General features: G+C 42.9%; 1 protein-coding gene across 6 annotated transcripts in view; it reads left to right on the top strand.

The window, feature by feature from the left end:
- The window catches only part of FNDC3B (fibronectin type III domain containing 3B), a 380755-nt gene that overhangs the window by 132534 nt on the left and 220732 nt on the right, over positions 1-27489 (top strand). For all 6 annotated transcript variants that reach the window (XM_040621603.1, XM_040621598.1, XM_040621601.1 and 3 more), the window contains one exon: positions 4936-5011. In XM_040621603.1, coding sequence (XP_040477537.1) covers positions 4936-5011 — 76 coding nt within the window. The remainder of the gene's footprint in view (positions 1-4935; positions 5012-27489) is intronic.

Raw genomic sequence — 27489 nt, 5'->3', positions numbered from 1 at the left:
AAAACAAAACAAAACAAAACAACTGAACAAGTCCTAAAGCCCAGGAAGAAACAAAGCAAGACTATTTTGTGCTACCAGTGTTAGAGAGCAGGCAACAGCTTCAGTACCATGCGTGTCCCTGTGCCTTGACCCAGGGTGTAAGTACTCCTGGAGGCTTCCAGGTCTTGTGTGTGTTTTTTCCTGCCAGCTTTGGAGTCAGGATTCAGGTAGGACAGGTGAGCAGATGAGACAGTCAATACTTTCCCATTGTCTTCTAGTACCTTTCTATTTTACCTGTCACATTTTAATCTTGGGACATTTTCTTTGTGTATATTATTATACACAGATAATTATTGGTTATTTGCCGCCCATCTTCTACCTTTTCCTGATTTGGAGCAAAGGGAGGGGACTCAGAAAACATATGATGCCCACCTTTCAGTTTGCTGGAGACCAGCTCTGGTCTCTAACCCCAGGCACCAGGGTCTCAAAGGTGTGCACTGATGGATGGTTCAGGCCTTCCAGGGCCCGGGTGGAGCTTGCCAGGATTTCTCTGGAGTTTGGGAATCTGGGAGTGTGCGTGTGTGTGTATCCAGAAAAAAAGTGATATTATTCCTCTCATGTAATCCGAAGTCACTTTTTAAAAGTTCTTAGATATTCTTGGGGCTCCCGGGTAGCTCAGGCGGTTAAACATCTTGCGATTAAGCCCCAGGTGAGGGAGCCTCCTTCTCTCTGTTTTGCTCTGCCCCACCACGCGTGTGCGCTCTCTCTCCCTCAAATACATAACTTAAATCTTAAAAAAAAAAAAAAAGTTATTAGATATTCTTGGATAGAATCCTTCCTTATGTGGAACTCTTCTGCAGCTCTTAGGTCGTAGCCTTTTTTCCCCCCTAAAGATGTCTGTAGGATAATGGTAAGTGCTGGCTGCAAGCGAGAAGTTCATTTATACCTAACACAGTTAAGAGTAAGGCAAGCCTCACAGTGTGGCAAGTGCAAGAAGCTCCCAGAATGGAACAGGATCTCTTCTCCTGCACGGTTTCTATCTCGAGTGTCTGGCTGTTGGATTTACCTTTCAAGAAAACCGTGCATGTAATGTTCCATCTTTGGTCAGTCACTGCACTTCTCCCAGCAGAAGCTTCTGTGATGGGCACATCCATGACTGTGGCTGTTTGGTTAGGGGGCTGGGAATTTTTTTATTGGAGGCGTAAATTAGGAATTTGCCTCCAAGAATGGTCTTAGATACTGTTGGTCTGGGTCATCAGCCACCCACAGTTGACGTGGCGGTGGTAGCTTGCTTTTTTCGCCTCTACTGGGTAAGAAACCGAGTTAGATTTACACCTTTAAGGAAAGATCTGTTGACACCTGTTTCATTGTCTTGTTGGGCAAAGCTTTCTCATGATGCTGTTTTAGCCTTTTGCTTAATTATATCAATTCTACCTCTTGTTTTATTGTTTCAGATTTTGGAAGGATGGTCACTTATTTTTCATTAATTTTTGAGAAACTTGCCTCTGGTTATTTTGGGCTGCTGGGTTCCTGTAGCCCTGACGGATTTTAAACTGATCTGATGAAGCAAAAGTAGCCTGAAGTATGCTGTTACGATTTGATTAACATGGTTCTATTTTAGCATCTCTGGAGAAGAAGAATCTGTCAGTGGTTAAAATCTTTCTTCCTCTGACGAGACACAGAATGCAGCGTGAGTTGTTTTAACGCTGACTTTGGAAAAGCAGGAAATGCTTAGTGAGTGGACAAAAAAATGATGAGGTTTGGGCAGTGATAGGATGTCTTACGTTCTGCATTTATGAGAACTTGTAACATTTCTGTCTGCCTTGTGGCTAGAGAGAGGAAGGAGGGAGGGAGAGGCAGGGGGGCAGAGAGCGGAGGGGAATGAGAGAGGGGCAGGCTGCTGTGATAGGAAAGGTTAAGCGCCAGGGAGCCTGCCAGGGTGTGACTCACGTGCCTCAAGGCTGGGTGATTCGAGGCGGCTTCTGCCATCTCATTCATGGCTGTTGTCAGGGACAGATCACTGGGCTGGTGTGTGTCAAAACTTTATTTATTTTTTTTTAATCTCTCCTTTATTGACAGTGAAAGCAGCAAGGTGGGCAGTCGACCTCAGTATAATAAAATGCTTTCTTTTAAAATAACTCCGTGCCAAGATGAATACAGGTTGCTCAAATAATGACTTTTGCTCTTACTAAGAAAAATTGATATTGGGACGCGGGAGATTTGCCTGGTTTCTGAGGTAACTTAGTAGATTATGATCTGGTTGCCATAGCAACCCAGCAGCAGGGAAAATTACAGGAACGAAACATTTGAAGAGAGGTATTTTAGTAGGATGCTTAAAAGCTCTTTACCTATCATCGTTCCCCCTGAGCAAGCAGGGTGGGGGTCAGGAATTGGCCTCCAGAAGCAGAGAGGGGATGGCATCGATGGCTTTTGGAGGCTTTGAATGGTGGCCTGGTGTCAGTGACCGCTAAGGAACCGTTATAGATACTTTTCATGCAATGTGAGGAGCAGGTAATGTGACAGAATTTGGGGTGCACCCCAATTCAGAAATCCCTTTTCTTGTCTGGGACTTTCCATAATACTGGTGAAATGTACTTTCAGGACCTGCGTTCAGGACACGTTGTCTGACAATTACGAGAGAGGTGGAAGAGAGAGAGTACATGAATTTGGGATTGCCAGAGAATATCTGGGGCATAGTCTTGATGTCCTTTGATTTTTTTTTTTTCCTCTCTAACTAATTAATTCTACAGGTCTATATTATAGGTCTTATCCCTAGAGGTTTCAACACAAGCAAATTATTTCTGTTCTATTACAGTAATGTTGGAATTGGTCTAAGGACTTTTAAAAAGACATGGATAATTTTCTTTATTGTTTTTTTTTTATTCTGTTGTAGTCGAGTTATGTTCTATGTTTATGTAAAGATAAAGTTAAAACTATTTTCATGTTAGGAATGACTTTAAAAGCTCAGTTGCAAGAAAGCAGTTGAAATGTTTTAATCACTCTGTAAAGATCTGAAGGGATTTCCTTTTGAGTTCTTAAAATGGCACAGTGTGTTTACATTGGTGAGAATTTGAATACTTAAGACTGAAAGATTATTGACACAGTTACTGTACAGGAAAAATAAATTGCCTTGAAACCACCGTTATAATTCAAGATAATGAGAAGCACCAGGGATAGAGCTTGGACTGCTTTTTCCTGAATGATCTTGTTTTCTCCAGTTAATGCATTTCCTGATTTAAATAATTTTAATATCCCAACAGTGTCTCCTGTGGTGAGTTGTTAGAAGAAGCAAAATACATGGATATTAAAGGTTTAGGTTTTAAAGATGAAACAGCTTTGGTCTCAGACATTTTTACGGAACAGAAATTATGACTTTTTTAAAAAAAAGTTGACTTTTTAAATAAATATTATGAAAGTTAATTTCTAAGTTAAAATATTGTTTGCAATGGCTTTCCTTGTGTTTTACAACTTTCATTCATTCAGTGGAAATGGTTATCAAGCACTTACTGTAGGTCGGGTACGGTTGTGAGCACTTACTTCATGCCAGACGGTGTCTTGCCAGAGTCGATATTAAAACAAAGACAGACCCTAGAATAATTGCTTAATTAATTGGAGTTGTAAGTTCCAGGAAGAAGTATAGGTGTGAGGGCACATGCGCCTGTGGTACAACGCATGGTGGGAGACCCGACCTGTCCTGAGAAGCAGACACCACTTCTTAAGCTGACAAGAATCAATAGGCATTAGTCACTCATCAGGGAAGGAATGAGGTGGGTGGCAGGCAGAGATGAGGAAGGACAGGGAAACCATTACAGATGGAGGGAACGGTTTGCTTGATGGTTTCCATGCAGGGAGGGACGTGGCTTGCTCCAAGAACCCTAAGATGAATGGGAGACTGACATTCTTCCAGTTTCCAGAATTGTACAGTCATTATTTTAATGGTGTTAACCTTGCACATGGTGATTTTTAACTACAGTTTTTAGATTACGTCCTTTGATTTGTATTTAGATGTAAATTAGTGATTTTTCCTTTTGTTGCCTAAAGGAACTAGGTTAGATCTGAAACTGAGGCTCTCCAAAGAACATACCTTGCCATTGCTGTGCATGGTCTAGTCTTGGAAGTTGTCTTAAATATTAGGGGCGCCTGGGTGGCTCAGTTGGTTGAGTGTCCAACTCTTGGTTTCGGCTCGGGTCGTGATCTCAGGGGTTGTGGGATTGCGCACTTGTGGGGCTCCTTGCTTCAGCGGGGAGTCTGCTTAGAGAGTCTCTCCGCCTGCCCCTCCCCACTCCTGGGTACTCCTGCGTGTGGGTGCGCGCTCGCTCGCTCTCTCTCTCTCTCAATAGGTAAATAAATTTTTAAAAATAAATAAATATTAATGTTCACTGACATTTAGATAATAGATTTAAAAATGTGTTTAAGGCCTATTTATAATGTTGTTACTCATTTATTTTATAGTGTTTATTATTTCCAGAACTTATACAGATACTTTATGTTCCAAACATTTTTCTTATCACTTGCTTTCTTTTGTTCCACAGTAGGCTCCTGGAACCCAAGTCAGTAATGGACACTTGGGAAGAGTGTGTGCCACAGCGCTTGGCCAGAGCCACGTTTCTCTGTGCCATTTTCCTTTATAAGCATGGTTTCTGGTCTACTTTCTTCTTGATTTGTTGTTTCTAAATTAGTGAAAGAAAAAAAGGAATTGTGTGAAAGGAAAAAAAAATTGAGCTTTTTAGGTCCATAACATCATAACCAACACAGGAAAATTCACTGAGCTAAATTCAAATACATGTACTTACTTACCCCTTCAAATCTGAACCCCGTCTAAGACCTAAGTTTTGGGTTTAACAGGATTCTGTGCCACGTACTTCCTGTCTAGGACATAAATTCAGATAATAAAACTGTGGAAGAGAAACCCCAGATGCTCTAGTATTAAATTGAAATTAATGTGTTATTTTGCAGGTCATTCTCGTTCAGGTTAATCCGGGTGAGACCTTTACAATAAGAGCGGAGGATGGAACACTTCAGTGCATTCAAGGTAAGGAAATTCTTGTAAGCTTTCTAATCAGAGGAGTTTCTCTTTTATTTATTGTTTTAAGGACGTAAAGTTTTTCTTTGTGTCTCCATATTACTTTGCAGAAGTAAAATTTATCTTGGACTTTTAAAACCTTTTTAATCTTTCTGTAAAATAGGGTCTCAGTGCTAATACAGGCCTGCGATAAATATAAAAAGGACAAAGTTAAGCACCACCTCTGGTATTCTGTTGACTTTTAAGTGAGTTAATTTAACTTGGGAAGGCTTGCAGTATCTTTTAATATATTAGGGAATTTGGAAATGTTGAGATTTTGAAGTACTTTAAATTTTCAATTGAGAACAATAAGAACTTTTTCAAATTAGTTCAAAAGTTTCAAATACATATTGTGGTGCTAACCAGATGATGTTTTTTGAGGTAAAATCTTATGAAGTATCTGTTGTTACTGGTTAACAGATTACTCCAAAATTTAGAGGCTTAAAACAACAACATAAATTATCTCACAGTTTTTGTGGGTCAGGAATTTAAGCAGAGCTCAGCTGTGTCCCATGGCCCTGGGCCTCTCAAGATACCGAAATCCAGGTGTGGGCTAGAACTGCCATCCCTGTAAGGCATGTCTGAGGATCAGTCTTTTTCCAGGCTTGCTTGAGAGGTTGTTGGTAGGATTTAGGTTTTGGTGGGCTATTGGCAGGAGGCTTCCCTCAGTTCCTAAGTTGCTAAGTGGCTTCTCTGTGAGACAGCTGGCTTCATCAGAGCAGCGACTAGAGGGCAAGGGGGCAGTACTGGATCCGGCCCACTCGAGAAAGGGAATTTGCACAATGTGGGAACACCAGCAGGTGGGAATCCCTGGGGGCCATCTTGGAAAGCTGCCCGTCATGGTCCACCCTCTGTCCCTAATAATTCACGTCCCTCCATATGCAGAATACTCCCTCGCAAGTTCTCTAAATGACTTATTCCATTACGGCATCCGCTCAGAGTCCAGAATCTTGTCATCTAAGTAAATTCCAGGTAGGTGACATTCCTTGGGTGTAGTTCTTTAAGTATGGCTCCTAGGGCATGTCAGTTAACTTTCTGGTTGTATAATCCAGCACCTCCTCCCTGTAGTTCACTTTGGAAAGAAATGACTTAGGTACTCTGAACTATAGGAAGCTCAGTCCAGATCTGTAGTTAGCCTGGAAACACTGCTGTGGTGGAAGACACTGTTGTAGCTATTTTTGGCAGTGATTGGGATTATAGGGCAAATGGCAAATTGGCATGTAATGGGGTTCAATACTGGGTTATTGATTGGCCGAGAATCTGATCAGAGGCCTCATCTTTAATTTCTGGACTTGCTCACTGCATAAATGAATGAAGGGAAATGCCCTTTAGTTTTAGTTTCTCATAATGAGCTGCATGGAAGAAGCAGCTTTGCTTAATAGCAGAGTGTGCCACTTTGTAGGTTTGCTACTTAATTTTGTTCCTGCAGGTACAAAAACAAGGAAAAAAACTTTTGGAGAAATGAGTGTGTTTTCAAAGATTCAAGCCTAATGCTTTTTAATTGCAGTTAGACAATCTGAAATGACTTAACTATTTTATTAATGATTTTTACTGATTGCATTTCTCTGACCGTTATGTTCCTGAAATTGATCTTTGGTGTTCTAAGCCATTTAAAAACTGAATCTAATCTTTGGTGATGAATCATACAAAGAAATTTTAGGTAAAAGAAGAGAAGAAATAAATATTTTAAAATAGTATAGGATATAGAATCTTCTACCTCCTTGTCGTTCTATAATAAATAGATATTGTCAACAAATAAAACCTCAAAATCCACTTTTAAAAAGAATCATGCTGGAAAAATCAGATAAAAAGTTATTTCACCTACATGGAATGAACCAGTGTTTTCGGTTCAGTAAGAAAGCATTTGAGCTTATGATCATGGTAATATTGGAGCCCCGTGAATTAATTGGCAGGTAGACTGTGTTCCTCTACAGTTGAGTGTGTGTAATAGAATCTGTAAAAGCAAATTGCTGAATAGATCTAAGATAGGAAATCTACTCTTCTGTGCCACCTGCTTTTTCTGTTCTGCGTGTATGCGTGCATGTGTGTTCATCAGGTTAGCCTCTCCCCCACTTTTTTTTTTTTTGGAGTTCATGTCAGTAACTGATGTATTCTGCAGGGAATGTTGCAAGTATATCACTCTGTTCACAATGGGAACTTTGTATTTATTCACGATGATACTTTGAGATAAGTGACATTAACACCCCTTCCAGTGATTTCAGAAATGCCTTTGACTAAAGCAGAATTGTGAAGCCATTTTTCTTTGGCTTCCCCAGCCTTCCTATCCTTTGTTCTCTTCTGAACACCCAGATACTGTGGTTATCTCCATTTGGGGCATGGTGGTACCTGGCCCAGTTAATTGAAATGACACAGGATAGGATGCAAAAGACCCAGACAGGGAACTAATTGGTTTTCTAGGGCTTGGGAAGCCCTGGGCCGACAGGATGAACTGCAGGAGCTAGAAGGAAGCTGGAGTCCAGACCCATTGACTGTCACCATTGCATAATAGGCAGTCACTGAATGCCCCCCCTCCCCACCCCCATAAGCCTTCTTTTGAGTTCCGGTGTAAGTTAGTGAATGCTTCACTCCAGGCGGGTAAAGCATATCAACATAGGATGTGGGAATAGGCAATATTTTTATACATTCCAACACAAATTGTTATTATCCTTTGACTGTGATTAACATCCCTAATACCTATTTAGCTCTTAGGCTGTGCTTTGTATTCTCTCAGCTAATGGGTATGATAGATAATCATGAGGCTGAGGCCCATGGAGGTTAATTTACACACCTAAATTCACATAGTTAGAAGAGGCAGAGTTGAGGTTTCTTCCCTGGTATGTCTTGACTCGAGAGCATGAGCTCTGCATTGTCTCGCTCTGTGGCTTTTACGTCAGGGAACTCCAGTGGTAGGACTCCATTCTCTGTGGGCATATGACAAGAGCAAGGTGGGTTCCTCTTCCTGGAATAACAGGATTCCGGGCAGGATACCAGCATGAATACTCAGATGGTCAAGACCAAGTAGAGATGGTCTGCAGAGACGGGGTCTTTGGGGTAAGACAGATGTCCTGTTAACAGAACTAACAGAACACAGCATGACACAGGAGTACTGATTTAGAATTCCTTAAATTATTTCTGCCCCAAGTTAGGACTGGGCCCAGAGCTGCGGTGGGCTGTGCTTCTAGGTGGGGTTTCCAGTTCCAGCTGCTGTAAGAGGAAGGGTCCAGGGGGAGAGGGCTGGTAATGTGGGAGGCAGTCTTCTTGCTTACCTTTTAAAAACCTATTGAGAAAAGATCTGAAATTGAATCATATTGTAATGAGAACTTGTGAAAGAACCATTTGCGTTCCACTGGAGATTAAAGTAAAGAGAATGAGGCCCTAGTTGTGCTCTTTCAGCCCCAGCCGGCAGGTGGGGAGGTGGTAGTTTTGGGGAGTGTGGGTGGGAGGAGTGGTGGTTAGAAGTGGCCGTTCTGGAAATTCTGAAGTCATAACCATTGCTTATCCCACAGTTGAAACTGTTGGTTTAATAACTTGGCTATTTCAACGCAGCTATTTCAGCAGGTTAGGGATTGCTGCTGGGGGTCGTGGGGGGTGGGGTTGGGGTAGGGAGCCGAGCTGGTTGCCTGGCCTTCCTGGAAACTTTGGAATTATGCCATTTGAGGTCAACCCTCTTTACTTGTAGTCAGATTTGCCTGCCAATGTTCTCTCTAAGACATTTATGACGTCACTAGAAAGACGGCAGAAGCTCACTATGATGTCATGAAGAGGCAGTTTGGAAATTCAAAGCAAATCAATATAAAGCATATGGTTACTCAGGGGGGAAAAACAAGATTTTGTTTTCATGAGAATGTCCTTGGTGATAATGAAGGAAGAAAAACACAGGAAACCTACAATATGCTGTGAAAGCAGATTCATTTCTGATGGAATATTTCTCAATATTTTCCATGAAACATGAATCATAGGTCTTGAAGGGGCCACAAAAGGTCATAGTTTATTCTCACTTGGAGGCAGCACTGTACCTATGGCATCCTAGACAAAAGATTTTTCTTTCCTTGGCCAGATGAAAGTATAAAGAGCCAATTGTTGGGGGGGGGGAGGAATCTTAGCAATCAATATGAATTCTTGCCTTTGCTTAAATTCAGGAATTAATAGAGGGCAGCTGCGGGTCTGTCCCATTATTTTCATATCCTTGTCTGGGCTGAGGTGCTGGCAACGCAGCCTTCCTTCCTGTCCACACATGCCATCTTTTTATCTGGGCCATTTCTCTGTTCCCTGTAAAATCCTTCAGCCAAAACAAATAGCACACTTCCTTTGGGGCTCCAGGTCTGTCTCCTCCAGGAGCCCTCCCAGCCCACTCCATTCCATTCCTGGAGGAGCAGGTGGAGGTGGCATTGTATACCACAGTCTGGTTATCTGTGTGGACCTCTCTTGAGCTCTTGAATTCGGCTGCGAACGCAGTTGTGACACAGTATCCTCACCCTACCCACCAGCCCCGCAGCCTCTTAATAATTGCTAACCAGATCCTTGACTGGCCCCGGCATCCCATCAGGTGTGATGGTCTTTCTTTTAAATTTTATTATTGTGCTGGGAGCTTAAAGATGTTTAGTTCGATACTTTTTCGTGGTCTCTCAAGTCTCCATAGAAGAACTTTACATTTCAAAAACGTTGGAAATTGAAGCTAATCAGTTTCCGTTAGAGAAACATGTTTAGAAGCTAAAGTACTTTCATATTGACCCAATATTAAAACTGTGATTAAAAAAAAAAGATTTTATTTATTTATTTGAGAGAGCGTGAGCATGAGCAGGTGGAGGGGCGGACTCCCTGCTGAGCAGGGAGCCTGATGTGGGGCTCTGTCCCCAGACCGGGTCATGACCTGAGCCTAAGACAGCTGACCAACTGACCGAGCCACCTGGGTGCCCCAGCTGCAGTTTTTTAAAAAAGATTTTATTTATTTTATTTGAGAGAGAGAGAAATGGAGTGGGGGAGGGGCAGCGGGAGAGGAAGAAGCAGCCCCCCACCCCCCAGCTGAGTAGGGAGCCCAACATGGGGCTGGATCCCAGGACTCTGGGATCATGACCTGAGCCAAAGGCAAGACCCTTAACCGGCTGAGCCATTCAGGTGCCCCTAAAACTGCAATTTTTATTTCTGTGGTTTGTGGTGTTTTTGTTTTAGTTTTTTTTTTTTTTAATTCGTGTTTTAAGACTTACATACAGACCGTGAGCCTGAAGAAAATAGGTGGATGTCATGGTGATAGAAGAAGAAAACATATTAAAGTAAAATGCTTGGGCAACACCATTATTTTAATAAAGAATACCATTTAAAGATATGTAATTGCTGATGTTTTTTGCCCACAGTAAGTAGACACCTTTTAGAGATGTGGTTTACTCTGCTCGCTTGTATTGAGTGGCTCGAGACCTTGAAATGACGGCAGAATGTGCGGTAGGAGGGGAACTCGAGGAGACCCCTGCTCTGACACGGGGGTAGCTTGGCTGCCATTAGAGAGTGGAACTTTTCCCTCCCCTCCTTATTCTCCGCAAGCCTCCTTCGGCTCTGTGTCCGATTCTCCTCCTGCCCCGCTGAGTGTGGGAACTGTATCATTGATGAACACCACGCTCTGCTCAGGGACTCTGTGAATGACGCCATTGAGAGCAGTTGCACATTTCTGAATCTCCTCGTTTGTCTCCCAACCCCCTCCCCTCTTTGTATGATTCAGCACTCAGGCTGCCACAGGGACTTTAATGTTACTTTTTTTTTTTTAATTCCCTCATTTGGTACTTTAAGTGCATTTATTAGACTTGTTTGGCACATTAAAACACTGACCTGTCATTCTTGCTAAGAATTTTATGACAGGTCCTGGGGAACTCTCGTCTCTTGCTTTGTGTATCAAGAAATGACATGAATGGTGTCAGAGCGAGGGTTTACAAGCTGAGGTAGACTATAATTTCGCAAGCAAAGCTTCATGTGGTCTACTCCTTTAAAGCAGACTTCGCATATAAATAAATTCTTGTTTTACTGGCTTAAAACCAAGGGAGAGACCTGTAGTGAATGAAGTCTGTCTTCCAAGGTTGATTGAACCCTTACGTTGGCTTACATCTGCAAACAAGTTTTCATCCATAATATTTGGGTGCTTTGTATGTGAGGGCCTTACCTTCTTCTGAATCTTGGCAAACTTTCATTACATTGTTATTTGACTAATATTTGTAGAATGTCTTATAAGTGGAAATATTTTTTTCTTATTACAGGACTAGGATTTTGAGAGGTTCTTTTGCTATGCAAGAAACTGCCCTGAAAACTCCCTTCTTTTGCAGTGGGGAGAAGGGTGGTTTGTCAGTGATTGCTAAAACCTGAAATGTCATTGTGAAGACTTAGGCCTCTCTTGAAAATCTTCTAGAATTGCCCAGGCTAGGTCCAGTGTCCTGTCATCTTTCTGACCGATCCAAAACTGTATTTGGTGAGAGATAGTTCACAGTCCTCCAGTGGGGTTCTAAGCTGGGAGAGTCTGAGTTTCTAGGAAAACTTTGAATTAGCCCATCGATTTCCCAGCTCATTGTATAGGTCTTAAAGGGTAGCTTCAGGACAAAGCTGTCTTTTGCCTGGTGTGTGTGTGATATTGGGTCACAAGTCACTTTTAGTGTTTTGGAGTATATCTGATCCCTGAAATGTTTGAGAGCTTTATTTTGAATGTGATGATTTGGCTTTTCTGTCATACAGAGACATGTTTGTTGCAAACAGGCATTCTGTAGATGGAACTGAGAGGCCTCTTTCAGACCATAGCTTGTTGCTGAGCAACTAGACGTTGACCAGTAGCATGGTCTCCATGAGGGCTAGTAAGTGTGATGGGCCTGGAGCAGAAAGTCCAGTTTCTGGAAGGGATGGGAGGCAGGTGGTGGTACTTGCAGCTGCCATCATGCTGGGATTGAGTAATGTCAGGAGACTGGGTTACATCAGTGCCAAACTGTGTTGCTTCCCAGGAGGTGTAAAGTCCCTCTCAAGGGAGGTACCCAGTGTGTCTGGTGCTTTCTGTCCTTCTCCTTCTGCCCTTGCCTGTTATCTTGGTGGTTTATAGCTGTCCTTGCATTTAGACAAAAACCTCAGCCAATATTATATTTGTCAGACGTTGGCCTTTTTCTCCAAGTAAAGTTTTAGTGATTTGAGTTGTTAGAAGTTATCAAGATGATGTTTTAAGAGTCAGTGCTATGTGGTAGGATCCCTGGTTGTTTTCCAGCTACTGCCTAACCTCTTAGCCTCCGTTTTCTCTCATAAGGTGGGTGTAATGCTAATACCTATCTATTGGAAGAGCCATCATCATCACCATTATCCAGTAATGGACGCAGCCTTGCTGATTATTTTTGTTCTAAGGAGATGTCATGATAAATTGTGGGCCATGACATGATTATCCGACTCATGGAAGTCAGTGGAAGAGGGTCTAGCCTCCATTTTACTGCCTGCGAGCACTAGGCTTGCTTTCATGGGGTTGATGGTGACGGCAACAGATCAGCCCTGGGAATGTATGTATCGTTCAGATGCAGGTTGTGGATAAAACCATGGGCCCACTGTTCCACGCTCTTAAAGTAAGCTCTGTTGTAGTTCAGGCTTCAGTGGCTGCTTTCCTTTGGGGGTAATAAGTAGTTAACTCTCACAGCAGGCCTGAGCAGCTATATTCAGACAGGCTTACCAAGGAGTTCCTCTGGGTATGCCTTGCCTTTTAGATTTCGATTAAATTCCACAGTACTTTTTTTTTTTATGTATATATGTATGTTTGTTTGCTTGCTTATTTTTTAAGTTAGCTCCATGCCCAGTGTGAAGCTTGAACTCATGACCCTAAGATCAAGAGTCACATGCTCTGCCACCAAGCCAGCCAGGGGACCCAAATTTCGTACTACTTTCAACCTTCATTTAGCGCGTCCCGCTCTTAGGCATTATTGAGGGCTGGTAAGGCATATGGGTAAGATCTGGGTGGGGTTTGGAGTGAATTACCTAGTTTAGAAATTACTTGCATCTTACTTGTATATCACAGGATCAGTTACTTCTTTACACCTCTGTTTCCTTATCTGCAGAATTGGAATGACCATATCGGTCTTGAAGTGTTACCCTAGGATTAAATGACATATTGTGTAGAGAGTTTGGGAGTCCTTGTAAGCTCCAGGAAATAGGAGCCATTGTTAGGCTCCCAGTCCCCGTTATGGCCAGACCTTGAACGACTCTTCATTTTTGTTGCCTGTCATTTCTCAAGTATTCCAGGAGAACCGATGTGAATTTGCGTGATTGGCTAGGATTTTCTCTTAGACGTCTTCACATTCTTGTCGTAATGCTTTAGATTAATACATTAAAAAATCAGGCGATGGGAATTTAGCTTGTGTGCCCTTTTGCCTTGCGGACTTGTTGAACAATGGTTAAAATGTCATTTCTGAAGGTAGCACTGCTTGGAGTTCCTTAAATGTCGCAGATCTTTGCGTGCCGGATAATTCAGAAGAGCAAACGGTGTCCCATTACCTCACTTGTCTGCCACGTTTCATAGCTTGTAGTCTTTGAGGTCTTGCTTGCTTGTTTCTGTATTTTTTACTCCTAGAACTTGGAATGGAAAGCGTCATGTGGGAAGTGTCTTTAAGGAAGACAGTAAAGGGTTCTTCAGAGGGTAGGTTTCTTCAAGGGTAGGGGTCAAATCTGTCAGCTGATCTTTGTGTCCCAGTGCCTCTCCAGCACCTCGTAGGCATCCAGAATAAAGGAAAGTCACTAATAAACTGCTACAAATTCATGTCAAAGTGATGGGGAAATTCTGAGTTACCTCACAGAGGTTCTTTTTTCTTTTTGTTTGTTATTGTACTTAATTATATTTACTCTGTTTTTCAAATTAGGGTAATGAATGCAGGTGAGAGTGCTTTTTAAAAACACACAGCAATTCTGAAGAAGCCCATTATATGGGTTAGGTCCACTTACCTATGAAAAGCATGAGGGAATAATTACTCTATTCATTCTCCTGATAACTTTTTTCCTTTTGTGAGGAGTAGGCTGAGAACATCTTGGAAAATATCTTAAGGCTATTTAATAGTAAAAGATAGACCAACTTTATCTTGTGTTATTAGCAGTTGTTTCTGTGTAGATTACTCATTAATGTTTTATAAGTGTTTTTGTGCAGTTAGAAATTATCGCAGTTTTCTATAGTGGTAAACTCTCAAACTCTCTCAGACCCAGGAATGGAGAGAGTACACTTTAAATTGTAAATGAGCCTGGTTACTGAACTAAATGAAGTAGTTATTCTCTACCACCAGTGTGATCCAAGGGGGGTGAGGGAGGGAGTGAGATGGGTGACCGGGAGGGGCCGGCAGTGTCGAGGGTGGCGTGTAGAAGTGGGAGCAGAAATCAGAGGTGCCTAGGAGGTGGTCATGACTTGCTGGCCAAAGGGACATACACAGAAGAGAGGGCGTGAGCGATGGGCACTAACTAAATTGTACATTTCTCCAAGTTTTCCTAAGATAGGTGGAATCTGGTCTTTTAGAAAAATTTGTGTCCTTCAATAGTGAACATTTTGTACTCCATCCTAATTGGACAAACCATGCGATGAACACAAAAGGGTTTAAAGAAAGGGCAAACTTCAAAAAAAAAAAAAGTAAACACTTTTTTCTGCTTGTGAACTTGGGTATTGCTTCTCTGAGGCAGTTTTCAGTGACTTGGAAGGTATTTTGCACACTGTTTTTGAGGGTGTGAAGACAGGTGGGTAAAAGGGGAGTGAATTTTTCAACTCTTCAAGTCTTTCTGTGTAAGTGGAAGCATCACATGTTTAAATGTGACACCTCTATGGACACTTTCTGTGGTGCTTTATAGAGCCAGGATTAACACCAGTTTTGTGGTCACTTTCTGGCTGTAGGAATGTCCACATTTTTACTTAATTTAAAAAGCTTCCAATTATTAGCAAATTGTAATTTCTTTCTTTTTTTTTTTAAGTGTATTTATTTTAGAGAGAGCATGAGCAGGAGGGGCAGAGGGAGAGGGAGAGAGATTCTTAAGCAGGCTCCACGCCCAGCCTGGGGCCTGATGCGGGGCTCCATCTCATCTGACCTGAGCCAAAACTAAGAGTTGGACACTTAACCGACTGAGCCTCTCAGGCGCCCCAGTACTTAAATTGTCTTTGAGTATAAGCATGAAATAAAAACAAATATTAGTAAAATATAGCCCAAGCATGGCATGTTATCCCATAAATTAGAAATCAAGATCTGATTGATTTGGTTAATTTATTCTTTTTAAATTTATTTATTTTGGGGGGGGGGAGAAGCAGACTCCCCATTGAGCAGGAAGCCTGAAGCCAGCTCCCCAGCTCCATCCCAGGACCCCAAGATCAAGACCTGAGCCGAATGTGGACGCTTAACTGACTGAGCCACCCAGTCACCCCTGGTTGGTTAATTCTTGATGATAATGACAGTTTTTATTCTGCGGGTCAAGCATTCACATTTTGAGTGACCTAGGTCCTGCATCATATGCTTAAGATAACCTCTCTGACATCTCAGAATTTTATTAATATTTTTTATTTATATATTTATTTCAGAATTTTAAAGCTGGTTGTATTAACATAGTGGTTTGTAAATTTTACACATCAAATTACTTGGGGAACTTGTAAAAAAAAAAAAAACACGCAGTTGATCCTTAGGGTAATTTTAGGAAATTGTCAGTTTATAGGGGGTAAGGCCGGGGCTTTAGGAGTTTCAAAACGTTTCACAGCTGATCTAATACGCAGTGGAGATTGAGAATCTCTGGTTCCCTTAATCCTCAGGCTAGCTTCAAGACCTTTCCCAGTGCGTCGCACTGCACCTGCTGCGTCCCTGCGTCTGTCTGTCCGTCTCATTCAGGCTCCTGTTCTTTAGGAGGCGTTGCCGTTTCTCCAAGTGCTTAAGGGCCTTTCATCTCGCCTTCATATGCTTATTAAGGAACCTCTCCATGGTGGTTGTCTTTATTGAACTTACTAATTGAAATAGCTGTTCAGTTTTTGTTATAAACTTCTGTAAGTCATTAACAAGGGTCTTCAAAGAGAAATTTGAGTTTACCCCTCTCAGCAGGGTACAGATTTGTTTTACCTTTGTTTAGATATAAACACAACATTTGTTCACCTGTTCTGTTGTAAACTAATACAATTCAGAGTTGATTACAACAGGTAAGATTGTGCAGGGTGGATGGAGGTGAAAAAGTGAGATGGAAAATAGCCATCTTACAACTTGGTGTTCACAGAAGCTGCATTTAGCCTCTTTCTACGACTTAAAGAAATTGGGCTGGCGCTGTTGCTTCCCTCTTTGTTTCCTTCATTCTAGGTTCTGCCTGGTACCTTGAAAAGGGGGGTAAGTACCCAGGAAACATCTTGGCATTTGACTCAGGTGGTCCCTGAGCATACCTGAATCCACGGTATTATATCTGGTGTCAGATGCTGATAATTACCAATAGCTTTAGCATGGAAGCCTTGTTAAATACCCACCCCCAGGGTTTCTGATTCAGTTTTGGGGTGGGGTGTGCTAATAATTTGCATTGCCAGGAAGTTCCCCAGGCGATACTGATGTTCTTGGTTGTGGGACCAGGCCTTGATAACAACTGAAGTGAAGTAGGAGATTGTTGGGGTGAGGAGCCCCTGTAGGGAAACGGGACTTACAGAATTAGTGCCCTTAAACAAAAGAGAGAACTCCTGGGATTCAGTCTGGTCACAAATTGGACAAAAGGGGAAAAAGTCCCTGTGAATGCAGAAAAATAAGAAAGAATTGACTCAAACTCTTCAGTCATTAGCTCAAAGATAGAAGTTTTTCTTGGTCTGAAAATTTTCCCCCTTCCTTTTCTAGAATTTTAACGAACTGATGTTTGAATCGGGGACTCTATTTTCAAAGGATTTGTTTGTAAACAGTCTTTCAAGTTTACATCTTTTGATTCAATTGCCATTTTATCAGGAATTCCTCTTTCTTGGTGCTTCCGTTCCCACATAATGAGAATAAATATGATTGGCAAAGATATCCTAGGAATATTTTAAATAATTTTTTTTAAGATTTTATTTATTTATTTGACAGAGATAGAGACAGCCAGCGAGAGAGGGAACACAAGCAGGGGGAGTGGGAGAGGAAGAAGCAGGCTCACAGCAGAGGAGCCTGATGTGGGGCTTGATCCCATAACGCTGGGATCACACCCTGAGCCGAAGGCAGACGCTTAACCGCTGTGCCACCCAGGCGCCCCCCTAGGAATATTTTAAAATTTAATGAATAACATTATGTGTATTTGGGGATCATGGAGTTAGGAAACTTACATAAATACGGAATATATTGCAAACAGGTGAACAGAACCACACTGTATGCAGGTAATCAGCAAGTGCATTCCTTTCCCCAGTTAGCTGTCTTAGTAAAAGAAAAAGCCAAAAGAGGAGGATAAAAACTGGGTAGACCCATGCGGAAATTGGCTTCAGAGTGTATTCTAAAGAAACAGGAAGGTTTTAGAGCATAAAACTAGGGGGAAGGGAAGTGACTCAGAATTCAAAATAGATAGGACTCCACACCAGTAAGGATCTGGAATGGAGGAAGGGCTCTTGCAGAAGAGAGGAGAAGCGAGCCATGGGAGGCTGTTGGGGTTAGTGAATGACTCCATAGTAACGTGGAAAACAGGATTATACATGTTGTTTCTTTTTTTTCCTCCTGTGGACAGGGCACCATTGTAGAAATTTAGAACTTTGTGCCCTGTTGAAAAAATCTGTTTCAAGGGTCAAATTGAATTCCAGACCGATTATTAGTAATTAAAGTTACAGCTCTTGGGAGCTTTCTCATGGTCTCTAGTTCTGCTGCTGTTCTGTGACTTGAATTCATTGATCATTTTTCTACTCCTCATTGCACCTGTCATGCTGGTATCAGCAATTAACATTCCTCAGAGGCGAATAGAATGCCAGCCTCCATCTCAGATGGAACTCAAGAACAACAGGTGCATTCTACCTGTTTCTTGGCTGTACCCGGGGTAGTCAGAAGGCAAGTAATTAACCGCAGAGCAGACTTTGGAGAAAATGAGAGCCTTTCGAATTTGAGCCAGAGTGCTGAAAAGTGGCACTGGGTAATATATTTAGGAGACCTAGGGAATGGCTCAACAGGAAGAGTGAAATAGCTTTGCTAACCTGGCCTCTTTAAATTTATGTCAAGCCTGTTTCCCTTTGTCAATACAAATCTTAACTCTGCACCTTCCGCAGACCCTCTGTTTTGTGCAGCTTTTTGTTGTTGACTTAGGTTCACATCCAAGGTCACTGGACTTGAACTCACAGAGTAAAAATCAGCTGATTATATTGTTAAAAACTGAAGAAACCTGACAAACCCTTGTGGCTGTGATTAGAGCAAGAGTCCCCTGATACCCCTGATACCGGTTTAACTCTCTTCTCATTCAGTCTAGTTCCATTGATCAGAGCCTCACTTTCCTCACCTGAGAATAAGAAGATTGGACCAGAGGCACCTGGGGGGCTCAGTCCATTGAGTGTCTGCCTTCGGCTTGGGTTGTGATCCCGGGGTCCTGGGCTCGAGCCCCACATCGGGTTCCCTGTTTCCGGAGAGCCTGCTTTTCCCTCTCCCTCTCCCTGCCGCTCAGCCTACTTGTGCTCTCTCTCTCTGTCAAGTAGATAAAAAAAATCTTAAAAAAAAAAAAAAAATTGGATCAGATCATGTTCTAAAGTTCTTACCTTTCAATTTCTTGTTCCTCTCTCACTTTAATTCCTCTGGAGTTCTCTGCCATTTATATGTTCCTAATTTTCATGAAAAGACTAAGCTCTTCTTAAATAGGTTCAAGTGTGGGCAGATTTCAAGAGCTTAATTATCTGGGATTTTCTATTTGCAAGTGAGATGGTAAATTATCATTTGAGACTCTTTAGGGCACTATATGAATTTCTCTAAAATTTATTAGCAGTAAGTTAATCTTGACTAGGAACAAAAAAGGGAAAGAAAATTACCCAGAATAATTTTTCTCTTGTTTCAATAATTGCCACTTTTTTTTTTAAATTTAGAGAATACTTATATTAGGTTCTGTAATCAAACCCATGTAGGTAAGACCTTACATATTTAATACAGTGAGTTACCCCTGTACAAATGAAAAAATTATGTTTAACATTTTTAGACCAATATGACTGTTAATTTCTGTACAATGCCAACCCACCACGGTATAACTGGGATACTTTTCCTAAAGTTGACAGCACAGCTAAAGTTTCCAAAAATTCAAATTTTATATAAAATGTGAGTGTATATATGTGTGTGTGTATATATATATATATATATATATGTATATGTATTTATGTATGTGTATGTATGTTTGTATTTATTTATATAAAAAGACCAGTAGCAGTATGTTATGTATGAATAGCAGCAAAAGCTTTCAGGCTCTGCAGTCATCTGAACACAATTATAGAGACATCCAGCATATTCCGTTAATAAAAAAAGAAAAAGGTAAAAAAACAAAACCCCAGAAAACAGCAAAGTTCTGTTACTATTGTGATACCTGGCACCATTTTTTAAATTGGTTTCTCAATCAGTAATTGCCGCATTTTAAAATGTATTTGTGGGGGTGCCTGGGTGGCTCAGTCAGTTAAGCGGCTGCCTTCAGCTCGGGTTATGATCCCAAGGTCCTGGGATCGAGCCCTCCATTGGGCTCTCTGCTCAGCAGGGGGCCTGCTTCTCCCTTTCCCTCTGCCTGGAGCTCCCCCTGCTTGTGGGCACTGGGAGCGCTCTCTCTCAGCACTCGCGCTCTCCCTCTGTCAAATAACAAAATCTTAAAAAAAATAAAATAAAATAAAATGTATTTGTGCACCTGCTGTATGCCGGACACTTACACCACTGGTCATCCCTGGCTGTCCAGCTGAATCACCTGGGATTTCAAACAAGTGATGCTTGGGTCCCTGCCTCCAGAGATTTAGGTATAATTGGTACCCCGTATATTTTTAAAGATAGAGTTGTCCTTAGTGTCATTAGTTTACATTGCACTTGGTAAAAACATTTGGTGGATTTTATTGTTGTCATCTACTGTTTAAGGTATTATTTGTGAATGGAGAAATTCCTAGAAGCACAAAAAGCGATGCTTTCTCATCCTGGGTGTCCTGCCTCAGCTAAAGGGTCCGTGTTTGTGTCGGGGCGCCCACCTTGTGCTCACCTCTCCTCCGTGAGCTGGATGGCGTTGCCTTGCTGGTTGTCTCTCATCTGCGAGACAGCACACACGCTTGTTCACTTTGCATCGGTGTCGCAGAGGTATTTGCTATCGTGTTACTGAATCTAGAATGCCACTGATGTTCAGGTATGCCATTATTTTACGTACTCTACAAAAGAGGAGACCCCATCCTCAAATAACGCCTTGCCGTTAATGTAAAACGCATTCCTATTTCAGGAGATGTTAAAATGAGGGGAAAAGTTACTTGGAATCAATGAAATACACTAATTTAGTTTTTAATTTCTCTTCCAGATTTAATTAGGTTTTTTAAATAACAGATTGATGTGGGTTTTTCCCAATTCTGTGTGTGTGTGTGTGTGTGTGTGTGTGTAAGAATCGGAATAGCTTACTATTCTGTCTACTTTTCAGTTGTAGAAATGTGACTCATTTGTTTAAACATTATCCCTTCTAAATATGTCCTGGAGGATTTATATACAAATCATAATCTTGTGATGCTTATTGTTCGTTTCAGCTTCTTACCAAATGTAGCTCTCATTAGGCCAAAAGACTTTTCAAAAAATGTGCGTGTGTGTACGCACGTGTGTGTGCGTGTGTGTCTGTGCGTGTGTGTGTGTGTGTGTGTGTGTATTCTTTTGCCAGTGTTATCACTTGTGTGTGTTCTGTCTGAAACTTTTGGTAAGATTTTCACTTTGGGTTTCTTTTTACAATTTTCAGGGCTCCTCTGTGGTTCATCCTATTAAAAACAATATAACCCCGTTCAGCAACCTTGTCATGTGCTTCTAACATTTGTATGGAAAACATTTAGTTCTTGTGACTTACCCCTGCCCCCACCTTTTTTTTTTTTTTGGACTTTCAGTGTTAACCAAGAAGTATATTATCTTTGGATCTAGACCATCTACCTCTAAATACCTTCACTGCCTAAGAACTAATTTAAACTTAGTCCAGGTGTACAAGCAATATATGAGGTTTGGTAGTTTTTGTTTTTGAGATGCTTTTAAAGCTTCCTTGTCGTTTATCAGGGCATCGAGTATTTTTCTTCGGTGAAAATGTTAGATTTATGTAAAGCCTGTGGTAGCCAGTTAAACTTAGAATACTTGTTCGGTTTTCAGTCAGTTACTGAGGTAGCTGAATCTTACATTTTCTTTCTCCGCCGTAAGGAGGTGCTGATGAGATCTGCTTAAGCTCCGCAGTTCCTGTCCGAGGACCCGGTTTGAGGGGCCGCTCAGATGAGCCGTGCTGTGGGTGTTCGTTTTCTGAGTAACTGAAGATGAAGAGCGTACCTTCTGTATCACTGATCTCTAAGTACCTGTAGTGTGTGGTCTGCTAGTCTCTAGTTCTTCATGGAAAAGTGAGTCCTGCGGCCACATGGAGCCTCCGTGCTCTCTGCGGTTTTCTTCCTTCTCTTGTTTGTTCCTAATGCTTCTATTCCCATGGACTCCCCTTGGCAGCTCCAGTGTCCCTTTTGCGTTTGGGTTTGTGTGTGCACCTGTGCGCTCGGGGGACTTAATACCTTCTCTCTGCAGTGTAGCTCAGTGCCTTCCAGAACTGGCGGGATCGGACTGCCTTCCTTCGCTGTGTCTTTGCAGTGTCGATGTGACGTGCTGCCACTCTGTCCTCTGTTCTGTGCCTTTTCCCTCATTAGCACACCCGCCTCCTTGTCTTCACTTCCTTTCTCTCCTATTTTCCTCTGTGAATACTCTCCATCGGGAAGGATCTTTCTTGAGCACACATGGTGTTTCTGAGGAGCAAGATTGACTTTTTGGGCTGTCCACTTAAGAAGACCTTCCAAGAGTGGAGGGGAAAGCCCTCAACTTAGGAGGTTTCTGAGGAAGAAAAAAAAAAATCACATTTCTTCTTTTTACAGGATCCCTGTTCTCATTTGCAACAAATCAAGAAACATTTAGGTATCGTGGGTGCATAGGACCCCTGCTGTTTTAGCATGTTAACCTTAATCCTGTTGGTTTACGTGAGCGGGATTGATTTTGGCACTTGCTGGACGGGCTCCATGAACTATGGCTCAGTAGTCCCCCACCCCTTATCCAGTGGGATACGTTCCAGGATCCCCCGTGGATGTTTGAACCTGCAGATAGTACCAAACTCGGTACATACTACGTGTTTTCCTATGCATACATACCTGTGATAAAGTCGAATTTATAAATTGGGCACAGTAAGAGATTAACAACAATGACCAATAATAAAATAGAACAGTTATAACCGTATCCTGTATGAAAGTTGTGTGAGGATGATCTCTTAGAATGTCTGGTTCTGGGCTCCTCCTCCTTGTGATGATGTGAGATGATAAAATGCCTCTAGGATGCGATGCAGTGAGTGACGCAGGCACCGTGACGTCGCGTGAGGCCACTGTTGATCTTCTGGTGGCAGGTCAGAAGGGGGATCACCTACTTTGTGGGTAAGGAAGGCTGCTGAGCAAAGCTTCGGATAAGGGGAAGCACTGTGTTGTCACTCGTTCGTCGTGTCTCTTTGTCCAGGGTGATTCATGTGCTGGTTGTCATAAATCTCTCCTGGGAGCTATCACGATGACAGCGGGCACACCTTATTTGTTTACTGTTTTTACTGTGTGTGTTTGGAAGGAAAAAGACCCGCAGTGACCCCTTTGTGTGTCAGCCCCTTAGGTCAGGTTTTCCGTCCTGATTCAGTGCACGTCGGGGCCGCTGAGATTGGTCGGGTGTGCAGAATTTCCTCTGTCGGACTCAGGAGCCAGAAAGCCACGACGAAGTTTGATTTGGCTTGTGGCGGCCTTTTCCAAATATGTATTTGGAGGCAGTACAGTAAGTCCTCTAAGAAAAGAAGGAGAAGGGAAACCAATAACTATAATTGGAAATATTTGGGGAACATTTAGAAATGGGGCAAGCACCCCGTAGTGCTTGGAGTCTCCCCTAAGCCTGTGTTGCTGTGGCCCTCGGAGGCCAGCCTTTCTTCCCCGGCTGAGCGCTCCCTGCCCCTGGGAGAGACCATAGAGCCGGCTCTGTCCTGCGGGTGCTGCGCGCGGACTTGCTCCAGACGGTCTCGAATGTGACCTGGCAGCCAGCGCTGTTTCCTGCAGAACAGAGCCGCCTCAGTGTGCTGAGGAAGGAGCGGCCGAGGGCATGAATCACCAGCGGGATAAGGAACAAATTAAGAGGGGAAAGCGCCTAGCTGTTCAGGTTTCCTTCTAGATATACTTAAAAGACACCTTTTTTATAGGAAGGGAGGAGGAGGAAGGAAAACAGGAGTGGTGATTTGCTTGGCCATAGGAAGGGTTTCTTATCAGCAGGAGTTGACTTCTGGGGTGAGAGCCGGTGTGCTGGAGACATCGGAGGGGTGCTTCGGAAGGCCGGGGCGGCGGCGCGCTCGCACAGCCTGGGGGGGTATGGGCTCCCGGTCATACGCTGCAGACAGACTTGCAGAAAGACCCAGGAGCACTGTGGTGTGTTGCTTGGTGGAAACCACTCTTGCGGCTCGGTAGGCACCGGGGAAGGGGCTGCGAGAGACCAGAGAGGAGCAAATCCTGCCTCGCGGTGCTCACGTCCGTGCTGCCGGCATCCCACCTGCCGCTCAGTGTCCGCCTGTTCCATCCCCTGCCTGGTGCTTGTTTGCTGCTTCGAGAAGGTCCAAGGACAGCTCCTTGTTGCCTTCTAATAGGGCCGAAAAAGTCACGTTAGCATGGAATTTCTGATTGAGGTGGGACTTCTGTTTGGATCTGGACCTTTAGTGGCTTCCTCTATTTCTAAAAGTTGTTGTAGAACCTTTTCTTCAGTTAGTCTTTTTTTTTTTTTTTAAATATTTATTTGTCAGAGAGAAAGAGAACACAAGCAGGGGAGTAGCAAGCAGAGGGAGAAGCGGGCTCCCCGCGAGCAAGGAGCCCCGATGCAAGGCTGTATCCCAGGGCTGTGGATCAGGACCAGAGCCGAAGGGAGACGCTTAACGACTGAGCCACCCAGGCGTCCCAATGGTTTAGTCAGTCTTAAGTGGAACTGCACTCCCCGGAANNNNGGGGCGGTGCGGGCTGGGGCTGGAGAGGCCTGGGGCACGCCTGCTCATCTTTCTTCTGGCAGTGGGGCAGTGGCCCTTAAAACTTTTCCCCTGACCACCCTGTGCTCCTTCCGTCCATACATTGACAAACCACTGAGCTAACCTGCCTGTCTCATTTTATAGATAAGAAAATTTCGCCTTTCGGGTGTCCAGTCTGTGGGGTAATATTATAGAGACTTTCAAGGTGTTTTAGAGTAAAGTTCTGTTCTCTGTCTCCTGCCTTGGAGCCTTCATCATCTCTCAGCTATCGTAAAAGCCTTTCCTGGCCTCCCTGCCTCCAGCGCAGCTTCCGGACAAGCGGTGCATATTTGTGGGCTGGAGAGCTAGAAATCATGGAGTAGGACCCAGATGGTGTCACTGCTCTAGGTGTGGGGTGAATGTGGGGTGCAGTAGGATTGCAGATGAAAGGAAATCTTTGAAAGGAAGACCCATCAGCACCTTTTGAGCACGGTTTAAATTTTTTAAGTATGGTTTAAATTACAGAAACTGGAAAATAACAAAGACAAAGTCAGAGATGACCCTCAAATACTCAGCCAAAGCGATAGGGAGAATGTGGGGCCCATCTGTCGCAGAGATTGGGAAAACTTTCTCAGTTTCCAAAAAGTTCTCTTGATCTTTTAAGCTCCTACGAGTTCCTCTCACTGAGGACTCTGGCGATGGCCGAGCAATTTGACCCCTGCTTTGCTTTCTCGTTGGAGCACCCCTGAGCAATTGCTGCTGGGTGGCTTTTGGCTTGTGGTGGAACCCTGAGTTCCCAGGGTACCATTACCGTACATAATTCACTGGAGTGTGTGAATTGTTTGGTGGGTTGCTGATCCTTGCTTATGGAATAAAACCGAGGCAGGTGCAGGTCTAGCCTACGGTCTCATTCCGGCTCCAGTGTCGGCTGTATGTGGATTTGTGCTTACTGAGCCTACGGTCTCATTCCGGCTCCAGTGTCGGCTGTATGTGGATTTGTGCTTACTGCACCTTTTGGAAATCCTTTACATTGGCCATGTTTTCCAGCATTTCTTCTTCCCTGTAAGCCTTTCTTCTGTTGCTCCCCAAATTACCACCCTCAGCTCAGTAAACAGAAGCCTCTGCCCATAGCCAATGAATTCGTAGGAAAAGCAAGCCGGATAAGCGTGGCATGGGGAGGATGTATAATAACTCTATTAAATGTATAGTTACGGGTGTACTTACATTTTCAGGAAAGTCCTCTGGTTTCCTCTAAAGAGGCTTTGGTTTATTTTCCATAGACCATGCATTGGTGGAATTAGAAAGTTACCCTAAATCGTTCATGGTGTTTTGTTGCTGTTGCTGTAGGCTGGGCTTACACTCTGTGAAGGACTAGATGGGGAGAAACAGCTTTATCCGTTAATCCTATTTCAGTGGCAGAGGTGCTGTATATGGAATTAATATGCTTTTTTTTTCCCCCTCGCAACTCATACTGTGGGGAGAAAAAAAAAGAGACTCTTATTTCCAAATGTTGTTGGTAAATCTATTCTTCAAATACAACTGTGAGTAGGAAGCCAGGGCAGTGGGAGTGATCATTCTTTTGTGTGATGGTAATGAGATAATTTGTGCATTACAAATTTTCAGGACATTCTTTGTTGAGATGAAACTTCAGAGTCTTTGCAAAGCCACATTAGCAAGTCTCTTCACTTTACTGAAAAAAAAGTCTTTATTAATTTCATATGTTTTGCTGTCATCAGTTGCATCAACTAATGCAATTATTTTGGAAAAAAGAACTTAGGCCTTCGTTTGTTTGGTGTTTTGTTTTTTTTCCGTCTCTTCCCCAAATTCAGTTTGACTAAGTCTGGGTAAGAGTCGCTGGTGCCCCCACCATTCGCCACCCAGCCGAGTGGCAGTTGATCGCGGTGGTGGAGGAAGGCGAGAGGAAGTGTTGAGGGGTGGGTGCGGGAGCATGGCTGGGCCCTCGCAGGGGCTGCCGGGAGGGACGGCCGCAGGGACGGCCGCAGGGACGTCGGTTACGCTGCCGGAGGGAGCGGGTAGGCCGGACAGTCACCCTGCTGGCCCACATCTGGAACAGGTCTTTGCATTGTTTGCTGATCAAACCTGGAAAGCCTTGCTGTGGAAGGGGGATCTACAGTGAAAAGTGGCCGTTGCTGATTTTTGGAATTTTATTTCCGTGCCCATTCTCCAAAGCAACTGGAATTTATTTGGTTAAAAAGAAGCTAATTAGTCTGTTTGATCTTCATGTGGAAATGAACCATATCAAGTTCCAGGTCAAATCGCTTCCCTTTGTAGAATGTTTGCTTAACCTTTCGAGGTTTATTTCATCAGCTCATGGACTATTGGAAGTTTATTTGTCCTCAGTATTCTAATCTACGTGGTGGCATGGCTATTGCTGTCATAATGCTCTTAAGTGTAAAATGAATTTTGTTTACAAATAAGGAAAGTCACATTTACAAATGGATTGTAAAAAGTTGTAGATACAGTGTGACTTAATCTTATAGGCAGTACCATATATGGAACCATTTTTTGAAAAATATTTTGCCGTCTGGTCCCATTTATCGTAGATGAAATGCTTCCCCCCCTTTCACATTCTCATTAAGCTGCCAGCTAATGTTATTAAGCTTATTTAAAATATGAAGACACTGAAGTTCAGAATGGCCAGATAACTTATCCACAGTAGTAAGTAGCAGAACTGGAATTTGAACGCAAGATGATTCTAAAGCTCCTGATATTTAAAATTTTTTTTTTTAAATTTGAAATAATTATAAATTTCACAGGAGTGTGGGGGGGAGGCAGGTCAATTCCATGTATTCTTGATCCAGTTTTGCGTAATGGTAACATCTTGCATGGCTGTAGTACAGTCTCAGAAGCAGAAATAACACTGGTACAATCCAGAGTTTATTCACATTGTACCAGCTTTACATGGACTCGCGTGTGTGTGTGCGCGCACGCGCGTGCATGTGTACAAGTGTGTGCTTAGCTTTGTGTAGTCCTCACCACGGTCCAGGGTGTTCTTTTTTTAATTTTTTTTTATTTTTAAAGATTTTATTTATTTATTTGACAGAGAGAGAGACAGCCAGCGAGAGAGAGAACACAATCAGGGGAAGTGGGAGAGGAAGAAGCAGGCTCCCAGCGGAAGAGCCTGATGTGGGGCTCGATCCCAGAACTCCGGGATCACTCCCTGAGCCGAAGGCAGACGTTTAACCGCTGTGCCAGCCAGGTGCCCCACAGTCCAGGATGTTCTTTCACAGAAAAGCTGCCTTGTGTTATATTATAGCCTCTCCCTTATTCTCTTACCACCTCTGACCTGTTTCCATCTC

Source organism: Ursus maritimus, unplaced genomic scaffold, assembly GCF_017311325.1.
Source record: "Ursus maritimus isolate PB19 unplaced genomic scaffold, ASM1731132v1 scaffold_4, whole genome shotgun sequence".
Taxonomy (NCBI): domain Eukaryota; kingdom Metazoa; phylum Chordata; class Mammalia; order Carnivora; family Ursidae; genus Ursus; species Ursus maritimus.
Note: the sequence above shows the minus strand (reverse complement) of the source record. Positions and strands in the feature narration are given on the sequence as shown.